At 42.4% G+C, this 11,694-nt stretch overlaps 1 protein-coding gene across 1 annotated transcript in view; it reads left to right on the forward strand.

The window, feature by feature from the left end:
* Positions 1 to 11,420, forward strand: part of oca2 (oculocutaneous albinism II) — a 56,048-nt gene extending 44,628 nt beyond the window's left edge. Inside the window, exon 24 of the mRNA XM_071487104.1 lies at positions 10,360 to 11,420. Within this exon, the coding sequence (XP_071343205.1) occupies positions 10,360 to 10,447 (88 nt within the window). The 3' untranslated portion in view covers positions 10,448 to 11,420. The remainder of the gene's footprint in view (positions 1 to 10,359) is intronic.
* The last annotated feature ends 274 nt before the right edge of the window (positions 11,421 to 11,694 follow it).

The following is an 11,694-nucleotide window of genomic DNA, read 5'->3' on the forward strand; positions in this document are numbered from 1 at the left end:
TCATACTCAGACTTGGCCTTCATATGGATCTCAACTACACACCTGCAAAAATTTTGGGACTGTATTTTGCACCGTATGTCCACAGACATATAAACACTGCCTCTGTGGTAGCTCCTGCTGCAGTAGGTCAGTAGGTGTCTGTAAGTCCATGTTTTGTCATGACACACACACACACACACACACACACACACACACAGACTCTCAATATGAAAACAAAACCCGCCATGCTGTTGTACCTGGTAAATCTGAGCTGATTTAAAAGTAGAGGACCATTATTCAGTTTCTCACTGCCTCCTTTTGTTGCACCATGTCACAGAATTAATATTCCCATTCATGCCACTCTCTCCATCTGCAAAGGGGGCTTGTGCTTCACCAGTGATGTGTAAAGAAATCTAACATGTACCTTCATGCTGTGTCTGTGATATGGGACATGTTTATTGCTTGGCAGAAAGGGAGTCACTTATGTAGGGGGGACCTCCACTTGTCTGACCATACCAGTTTAGAGATTCCTCCCTCCCTCCATCTTTATTGGACATTCATTTCACAGTGGTCTCATGTCGTTAGGGACAAAAGCTTACACAAAGCTACAAATCCTATATATTTTTGGAAGTACAGGTAGTATATTCTGTACCACTACAGTAAAAAATCTATACATTTGCGCATTTTGCAAGTCACACTGCTAATTTAATAGCACAGGACAAGCTTTGTCAGAGGGGCAGTGCTGTCCTGTGTCAAACGTACAGCCTCCACAGTCAGAGACGAGTGTCCCTCGGGTTTATCTAAAGAGTGTCTTTGAGATTGCATCAGGACTTTCAAAGAGGTCGCATCATATGCAATTAAATCAATGTGTGAGATCACAAGGTATCCTACCTTTTTTCAACAAGGTGAAGCCTGTTCTTTGTTGTACTGTGGCAACTTTCTCATGTGCCCTCTGTCCCTTCATGCTATGTCTGTGATATGGGACATGTGTATTGCTTAGCAGAAAGGGAGTCATTTGTTTAGGGGGGACCTCCGCTTGTCTGACCATACCAGTTTAGAGATTCCTCCCTCCCTCCATCTTTATTGGACATTCATTTCACAGTGGTCTCATGTCATTAGGCTATTAAAGGGCCTTGACCTTGTGAAACCGTATTTTATTTTTCATCTTTATATATTATTACATATGTGTATTTAGAGTATAATGTAAATGCCAGTATATATGATAGTCAATAGTCAACATAAGCTCAGAAATCCTCCATTCTAGATCAATATACACACCACTGAGCTGTTTTGGCCTTTCATCTACACTGCTGAATGCTGCACTACTGTCAGGCTCTGGAGTGTTTTATATCATTTATTCTTTATCCTGAGGGTAAGTGGTGTGGTTCTGTGGTCTGATGTTTTCTTTTCAGTCACCACTTAGCAAAAAGGTCTAATAATCAGAGCCTGAAACTGATGTGGCTGAAACCAGCACTGTGTAGAGCAGTTTTATAGCTAGTCAGACATTCAGTGTCATTCTTGTGATTATTTCATATCCATTGTGAAGAATTTCCCCTCTATGTGAGAGCCTGGCCTGGATACTGTCAGTACATGTAATCTAATGTTAGTGGCCGTATCTTGTTCAGTGGGACACAGAGAGGTTTGCACTAGCTAGTAGCTACTGCAGTTACAAGAAAACAATATGTTTACCAAACACATCAGTTAGTCCTCATCCTAAGCATTTTTTCTTGTAACATTAAAAGTGGAAATAAAGTTACAGGCAATACAGGCAATAATCTAACATCTGTCTTGGTTGTCCAAGTGGGGGCGCTAAGCAGTCAAACAGGCTTTCTTTATTTCCATGTCTTCCACATAGAGGATACTGCCATTTTGCCCGGGGTTTGTAGCTTTAGCTTCAGTCTTTTAGCACAACAATGTGTAACTATGTATCCTTCAAGGACATATTTATGATCCTTTCACAGGATTCTTGCTTTGAAAATGACATTAAAAAGTCATTCAGAGTTTTCAACCAACTCATAAAAATAATGTTTGCTTAATTAGTTAGTTTAACAAAAAAAAAAAAAGTTTGGTTGTGTCCAAAAATACTCACTTATTCACTGCTCTCTCCTCACTATCTGGGGAGTTCTATGTAGAAGACTATATAATGAGCTCATTGGTAAAATGAAAAAATACTTTCAGACTCTATTGGGTCAGTCTGTCTGCACAGTTTTTCTTTCTTTCAGTGCGAGTGCAAAGCATGATGGCATTTATTGCTTGGTTAGTGACCATTCGTTGGGCTCTACTTTTCATGATGCATGGTGGGATACTATGAGTCCACTGTCCTCCTGTAAAAAACAAGCCCATCAGTCGTTTGTGCACAAATGACTGTTTAATTTTCAGGCGACATCTAGTAGCCGTAGAGATTATTACAGGAACAAAGTGAAAAGTGTGGTGATGTGTAGTCGAGCAACAAAGTCCACACCAGGAGGAGGCTGTGGTGGATGGATGGGTCAACAAAACACAGGAATGTGACACAGGAGAGCGGTGTTCGACTCCCATTTGAATCCAGCAGTTTATATTGTTTCTATTATCCATGACTGTTCGTGAGCAGTTCATACCAAACAAACCAATCCCTTCTGGTGCAGGGAGCCAGTGGAGGTGTTCTTTTAAGAGCAGGACTGAGTGTTCAAATGAGAGGTTTCTCAAGATGTTTACTCAGAGCTTGTGGATGTTAGATGAAGGCGTTGGGACCATTGATCAAATCATATATGACACTTGCATCAATGATGATCTAACTTTAGTTAGGGAAGTTGGTCAGGGTGGAGTTGCAGCGATGATGAATTTAGTGGACTTGTGGAACTGCATATCATCAGTGTAGCAGTAAAAGTGGGAGCATGATAATGGATGATGTTACTGAGAGGAAGCGTGTAGAGAATAAACAGAAGAGGATCAAGCACTGAACCTTGGGGAACTCACAGGACCAGGAGCAGTGGTGCAGAGTTGTTAATGCGAATGACCTGTTGTCTGTCTGACACAGGGGATGGCAGGACTGCTCAGCTCTGGTGGAGACAGGTTGTTTCCATCCTTAATGTTAAGCTAAGATAACCAGCTGATTATGGTAGCTTCATGCTCGGTGAGCATTGATCTTCTTTTCTAACTCTTGACAAGGAAACAGAAATCACATTTCCCAAAACATCAGACTTTCCCTTTAAACTCTTTAGCATCTAAATTATTTCAAACCCCATCTGTGTTTTTTTATTACTAGGATTATTGTAAATGTGGGAGTTTATTGCAAATGGTAAACTGACAACTGTTGCAATGTTCACAGTATGTGGTATGTTAAGAGGATGTTTTGTGACCAAATCACATCCTGATAAAAATGAAGGAAGTGAATGGTCAGGTTCAGTCTTTAGACAACAAACATGTCTAACTTCTACCTGTTATTATTATATATGAAGGTATTCCTCACGTTTCACCAGTGATGAGTAAACAAAAATGATAATCACTTTGCCCTCAGTACAATTCGCCACTGAAAATGTTTGACACTCTTGGACTACGACACCACACTGAAATCATTATTAATGAGCTTAAGTGTCTGACTAGCCTCATTAATCCTTAGTTCAAGCACTAATTTGACATTTCCACATACATAATAAATGGAGACTACATAATTTTATTCATCTGACTGAAGAAATAGTTGTAGCAATAAAGAGTAATACACTACCACACAATTATCAGACCACACTCACACCCATAAACCATTTAGGCTTTAATTTAAGGTCATCTGGACCTTTCCCAGCCTCTTCAGTACAGAAGATTTGATGACTAGAACATTGTGAAAGGTCATCTTGAAATAGGGCCTCGAAATGATTCACAAAACCTCATATAAGAGAGGGTATATAAAATAGGTCAAGAGCTGCTAACTTTTTTCCATCTCTTTCTGTGAGGATGCACCAAATGCACATGAATAGCTTTTCAAAAGTTAAGCCATTATTGTCTTTGAGTACAGACCACTTTCTCTATTCCTGAGGATTTGCATGTTTTTTTAAAGTGTGGCAAAGCATTTTGTAAACCCAGTGTTCTGTGCTGTTGTTTTTCATTTCTGATATTGATATTTGATTAGACAGTTCTTGTTTATGGTGCAGAGTAACAAAGGATAATGAGAATTAATAGTTAGAGAACTGTATTTAGAGTGGAAACTCTAATTTTTCTGTGAAATATGAAATTACCTGAGCACTAAACTTTGCTCAGCTGTCAAAAACATCTTCAATAAATCATCCACTCATTGCAAGTAAAGTTGGCACATTTCTGAAATGGTGCCCACATCTCTATGGTATAATTCTCTGTCTGCAACTGGCCTTCAAGTATGTAATTTTTCATTTTGTCAAGTTCAATCTGAAGTCTCTTAATTAGTGACTCAAGTTGCATTCTGGTCCACAACTATGGTAACAGTACAGCCAAACAGATGTGAATCAGTGGTTTCATGTAGGATCTGCCCTATTCCATCTATGGTCATGACTCTGTGTATGGTCTGACTATGAATTTCTTTCTAAATAGTCACATTTCAGTGTACAACCTACACATTAACACACACGGCTCGATTTCTGATTCCTTTTGTGAGCAGTACCGACACTATGGTTACACCTGGTATCATCAGTCTGGTTTATTTAGATATGAGGCTCCAAATCAGGCTTTGTGTTCCCACCTGATAATGTTAATAAATGTCAACAAATCAGATAAGCATAACAGATTTACCCCCTAAAATATTCACACATTTCCATACGAGGCAAGTTCACATGGGAAGGTAGAGTCAAAACCAGGAGGCACCTATGACTCACTGCCCATCAAATACTGAACTTCAGTGCGAGATATTCTGAGAGGGAACAATGCCCAGGTAAACACACAACAAAGAGAACTGCAATTTTTAACATTTCTCTAAAAACCAAGCCTGCACAGTTAACAGTGAACAATATAATATAATTATCTGTGAGGCTCTTTCTGACCTGTGTGTATGCTACAGTGGTTATTGTAATTAAATATAGATCTGCCTAACGGCTAAGTCCTACCGAAAAAATAGGAGCTATGTCTGCTGGTGAAACCACAGCTCGACCAAATGGAATATAAAGTTGTGTTTCTGTTTGTTGCTGGCCAGTGGCCAGACAAACAGCCCATTACAATCATCCCATTGTAATCATGCTTCATCATCATAATTGTCCATGCATTAGAAACAACTGGCTGTTATCATTTTCCATTAATCTCAATAGGAAGATTATAGACAGTGAAGTGAATCATCATCAGTGTGGTATGGCAGCAGTCAGTATTTTCTGTTTTATTTGGTGCCGCATGTTTATTGAGTCTATCATTGACTCAGCCTCACATCCCACACAGTACCATTAGACTAGTGGGCAACATCTGCTCTAAATTATGTTTTAACGATATGGGTGCTCTTGATTTTTCAGTAGGGGTACTATAGTTCTAATTAATCCTTTGCTAGTTTGATGGAGATGAATTGCTGGCACACTAACTATACATGTATTTTCCTTTTCTTCGCCCTGTAAAACGGATCTGTGCTACAGACTGGGGGCAAACAGATCTCTGGCCCTCAGAGCAGCCATGTGTCCATATAGGACATGGTACACATCCAAACTGGCAAACCATCTGCAGTTCTGGAGTCAGCTAAGAACACATTTGAAATTGATGATGGTAATTCAGGAATGAAAACTACTTCATTGGCAGTGATCATTGCTGATGCACCATGAAGCTATGTTGTTGACCTTAAAAATGTCAGGCAATCCCTGAGTTTCCTAAGGCCTCACAGACTTCACCCTGTCACAGGTGCTCAACTTTAGACTGGTTCACTGTTTGCGTGCACTGGCGGGGCTTTTCCGATTCTTTCGACAAACATGATGGTGATTTCATTTGGCAAATAATATGCATGCCTGTTTTAACATCTTGGAGCAGCAGATAGTGAGCAGGAAGAAAGGTGTCCTGGAGCAAGACACTGAATTTGTAGCAGCTCCATCAGGGCTGTGCAGCTCTGACCCCCCATTGCAGTGAGCTGAGTAAAAAGGAGCGTACCCAATGGGATCAGGAAAGTGTCACTTATCAGAATAAGATTCTGTTGCCATGGCGCCGCGGATGGCTGCCTCGGTGTTTTGTTTTTTTGCCTTATTTTCTTTATAAATCCAGTTTTCTGCTTTGGTTTCCGGAGCTCTTTCACCAGAGAAGAGCTCATTAATATCAGAGAAACAACTCCAGTGGATTTTTTTCCTACTTTTCTCGACTCATCTGTGGGATTATTGGACATTTTGGTCAGAGGTGCACTGACCGTTGCTCTCGCAGTGAAACGCCGGAGGAGAGGAAAACGTGCCGGTGCGCTTGCGCGTCTCCGCCGGTGCGCACTCCGCACACCTCTCCCAGGTATCTTTCTCTCCAACGTGCGTTCACTGCCCAACAAACTGGATGAACTTCAGCTACTGGTGCAGAAGAACAGAGACTTTTCCTCATCTTCCGTCCTGTGCTTCACGGAGACGTGGCTGTGTGGATCGATTCCGAACTCTGCGCTGGAGCTGGCCGGCTTCCAGCTCTTCAGAGCGGATCGCGACACAGAGCTGTCCGGCAAAACCAAAGGTGGAGGAATCTGTTTTTATGCTAACAGTGGCTGGTGCAAAGACGTGACAGTGATCCTGCAGCACTGTTCTCCTGACCTGGAGACTTTCATCATAAACTGCAGGCCCTTCTACTCCCCCCGTGAGTTCACCTCAATCATCCTTGTCGGTGTTTACGTCCCACCACAGGCCAACGTGCAGGAGGCACAGCGGGCGCTCGCAGACCAGATACTGTGTGTGGAGCAGACCAACCCGGACTCCGTAGTTATTGTCCTTGGTGACTTTAACAAAGGTGACCTCAGCCACGAACTGCCCAAATACAGACAGTTTGTTAATTGCCCGACCAGAGAGGGGAACACTCTGGACCACTGTTACACCACAATCAGTGGTGCTTATCACGCCGTCCCCTGGGCTGCACTGGGCCACTCTGACCATGTCATGGTCCACCTGATTCCCACATACAGGCAGAAACTAGAACTGTGTAAACCTGTTGCGAAGACATCAAAGCAGTGGAGCAGTGAAGCCATAGAGGATCTGCGGGCATGTTTGGACTGCACTGACTGGGAGGTGTTCAGGACTGCTTCCAACAGTCTGGATGAGTTCACAGAGGCTGTGACGTCATACATCAGCTTCTGTGAGGACTGCTGTATCCCATCACGCACCAGGGTGAGTTATAACAATGATAAACCCTGGTTCACAGCTAAGCTCAGTCAGCTCAGGAGGCAAAAGGAGGAAGCTTTCAGGAGTGGGGACAGGGACAAGTTTAAAGAATCCAAGTACAGGTTTAGCAAGGCGGTGAGAGAAGCTAAACGACTGTACTCTGAGAAACTTCAGCTCCAGTTCTCAGCCAATGACTCTGCTTCTGTCTGGAAAGGGCTCAGAAAGATCACAAACTACAAACCTAAACCCCCCCACTCCACTAACGACTTCCGTCTGGCCAACGATCTGAATGAGTTCTACTGCCGCTTTGAAAGACAGTGGGACAAGCCTGACACTAACCTCCACATCAGAGCCACATCAGAACCCCCCTCCTCCCCTACCAAAGGAACGTCTCTCTCTATCCTGGAGAGAGATGTCAACAGGCTTTTTAAGAAGCAGAACCCCCGCAAAGCAGCCGGTCCTGACTCTGTCTCTCCATCATCCCTGAAGCACTGTGCTGATCAGCTGTCTCCAGTGTTCACGGACATCTTCAACACCTCACTGGAGACCTGCCACGTGCCAGCCTGCTTCAAATCCTCCACCATCATCCCTGTCCCCAAAAAACCAAGGCCCACAGGACTAAATGACTACAGACCCATTGCCCTGACCTCTGTGGTCATGAAATCATTTGAGCGCCTTGTCCTGTCCCATCTCAAATCCATCACTGACCCACTCCTGGACCCCCTGCAGTTCGCCTACAGAGCCAACAGGTCTGTAGACGACGCCGTCAACATGGCTCTCCACTTCATCCTCCAGCACCTGGACTCCTCAGGGACCTATGCCAGGATCCTGTTTGTGGACTTCAGCTCTGCCTTCAACACCATCATCCCGGCTCTGCTGCAGGACAAGCTCTCCCAGCTGAGCGTGCCTGACTCCACCTGCAGGTGGATCACCGACTTCCTGTCTGACAGGAGGCAGCACGTGAAGCTAGGAAAGCACGTGTCTGACTCCCAGACCATCAGCACTGGATCCCCGCAAGGCTGCGTTCTTTCTCCTCTGCTCTTCTCCCTGTACACCAACACCTGCACCTCCAGCCATCAGTCTGTCAAGCTCCTGAAGTTTGCAGACGACACCACTCTCATTGGACTCATCTCTGATGGCGATGAGTCTGCCTACAGGTGGGAGACTGAGCGTCTGGTGACCTGGTGCAGGCAGAACAACCTAGAGCTAAACGCTCTGAAGACAGTGGAAATGATAGTGGACTTCAGGAAGAGCCCAGCCCCACCCACCCCCATCACCCTGTGTGACTCCCCCGTGGCTACCGTGGAGCATTTTCGCTTCTTGGGAACCACCATCACACAGGATCTCAAATGGGAGCTGAACATCAGCTCCCTCATCAAAAAAGCTCAGCAGAGGATGTATTTCCTGAGGCAATTGAAGAAGTTCAACCTGCCAAGGACTATGATGGTGAACTTCTACACCTCCATCATTGAGTCCATCCTCACCTCCTCCATCACCATCTGGTACGCTGCTGCCACGGAGAGGGACAATAACAGACTGCAGCGTATCATCCACTCTGCTGAGAAGGTGATTGGCTGCAATCTTCCGTCCCTCCAGGACCTGTACGCCTCAAGGACTCTGAGGCGTGCAGGGAAGATTGTAGCTGACTCCTCCCACCCTGGACACAAACTCTTTGAGACACTCCCCTCTGGCAGGAGGCTGCGGTCCTTCAGGACCAAAACCTCTCGCCACAAAAATAGCTTCTTCCCATCTGCTATTAGTCTCATCAACAAGGCTAGAGAGCCCCACTGTTGCTGATCAATTGCACCAATCACCAGAAAATATTCCTTGTATGTGAAAACATACTTGGCAATAAAACTGATTCTGATTCTGATTCTGATTCTGATAAGCATCAGTTTTACTAAAGTTTGCTCATATGAAGAATCTGACTGCGCTCTGTGACTGGTAAACATCTAAATACATCTAATATAAAGAAAACCAATAAAATTAAGTCAACAAAGAGAAGCAGACTGTCAAAATTTGACTGTAAAAGAATAAGAGGAAATACAAAAGAAAAGATTTTATTGAACTTTTGTTAAAACTTAAAGAAATGTGAAATCAAGCAACAGGTCTGTTCAAAATGTAGCATGTAAAAATATGCGTCATAAAGAAACACAGTCTCTAAAATTATCATTTATTTCCCACATGCTGTAATTTACTTCTGGTCCATTGACCTCACCACAGAAAACTAGCTTCTGAAAATGATAATGGCACAAAAGACTGTTTATAAATGTCAGCTCAGCTGTTTGCAGACAGCTAATTGATTCAACAGTGACTGCTGTTCCATTTTGGAGAGTCATTAACGAGCTGAGAATAACATTAAATCCTTATTTATACTTTATGGCCTAAAGTTTAATCCATGTTGCTGTCACAATTTACACAACAATCATGATCCGGAGAAAGTATATGAACAAAATGAAAGAATTAGAAGCTGTGGTCAGTTTCCTGGTTACATGTAAGAGACAAAATGTTGAATGAATCTTTATTTTAAATGGTAATTTTTTTCCCGCTACAGGGAAGATACAATAAATACTGTTACAGGTTGTATCATAGTTGATCCACTCACACCCAGTCTTTTTCAGATGTGATCAGTGGTGATTGTAATAGTTCTAGCAAATTAAGAAAGCATTTGTTAATTTGACAACATGTGTCCCTTTTTTGAGTCCCCAGGAAACGTCTGTGCTACTTGCAGCACGTTCTTCTGTTTGGTTGTGTTTTGTCTATTTGCATGTGTTTTCTGAAGCTGAGCTCTCAGGGCCACAGTAGGACTTACAGTTGTTTAGACTGTTGAGAGATTTGATGATTTTTCTAACAATTTTACTTGTCAGTGTTTACATGTTAACGTAACCTCACCAATTTTTAACTTTTATTATGTTACTATGCTAACTTCAGCATAATGTACATGCTCACAGTTACATGTTAGCTATCATCTGGGGACCATGAACCTCTGTATCACTCTGGACCATGTAGCCCTATCACTGTTGCCCCCCTGAGTTCATTATTTGCACCACTATTGATTATTTTGCATTATTTTAGAAACTCTCTCAGTAATAATAAAATGTTAATTGACAACATTTTTCTACTCTTCCCACAGGTTAGGATTCCCCATGATGATAATGACGTGTATGATCGGCATGTGCTACCTGCTTGCCACTCACATCGGACTTGGGTGGAACATGTAATCCACACCTGTTGTGCAGAGCCAAAGAGACTGTGTGTGCTTGTGTGTGTGCACATGTGTGCATGTGACCAGTCTTCCAAGCATTTAGAGTTTCCGCTCACTGTAATGTGACGTGTAACCTGATTACCTGATCGGATTACAGGCAATATTTGAAGCATTGTAGCCTTATTATATTCTTAAAGTATGGAAGGTGTCTTTGAGTAAAGTGCAGACCATCAGGGACCCGAGTTACAGGAGCTTTGACCAAAAATGTGTCTTTACTGAAAAAATGGCCCACTCCACAATGCTGTACATGGTGCTACTGCCTCAAAGGGTATAACTGGTGTGAGTGATTCCAGTCCAGTCGCCTCTGGTGTCAGACTGTTTGTTCTTTTTCAAATCCATGTGGTCTGTTTACAAAGAGCAGCAAATAATTTCTTGAGACCTGTAATACTCTTTTTGCTTTTAGATACTCTTAGAGCACTGATCTGAATGTTTCACCCATGGTTTACAAAACGTATGTCGACATTTTAAAGGAACCACAAGACCCAATGAAAGGGATTTTATAACAGTTTATGTCTCATATTTCTTTGTTGATTCCCAAATCTCAGTGGTCTGTAACTGAATCTGAAAAACAATAGCAGCCTCAATTAAATTTGAAAATGACAGATTACAGATTGTTCAATCACAGATTAAATGAAACAGGTGTAGACTGTTATCTGAACATTGTATACTATCTATTGTACTGTGTATACAGTGATCTCATGTAAACTCAATGATTTAGATTAACTGTAATGCAGAAAAAGGTTGATTATGTAAATATTCTTGCATGAAATGGACAAAAACTTTGTACCTTGTCCAGTTAAAATGGTAACCTGTATTTATGGTACAACCTGACAACATCAACGTCAACTGTGTTTGAAGGTTGAAACTTTCTGAACATTCAGACACAAATCAATGTGAATAAAGTTTGTGATGTTTCTGGAATTCATTTGGCCCAGTTTGACTTTGTCATTCTTTACCAAAGGGACACAATTCACTCATCATGAGGATGAAGATGTGCTACAACCTGTGAAAACAGTTGCATTTGGAGGCTTTAGTGGAGCTGTCCAAAGTCGGAGAAAAATCACCCTGATGTTTTCATCAGGGTTTTTGAACTATGAACTTGACCTATGCTTTGCAATTTGTTAAAAGGTGTATTTTTTTTTAGATCACTGTGGATCATTTTCTGCAGTGATTCCACCAAAGCAGGAAATGTGATAAATAGCT

The sequence above is a fragment of the Trachinotus anak genome, unplaced genomic scaffold (assembly GCF_046630095.1).
Source record: "Trachinotus anak isolate AG129_WGS33_773 ecotype Australia unplaced genomic scaffold, CSIRO_AGI_Tana_v1 ptg000010l, whole genome shotgun sequence".
Lineage (NCBI taxonomy): Eukaryota > Metazoa > Chordata > Actinopteri > Carangiformes > Carangidae > Trachinotus > Trachinotus anak.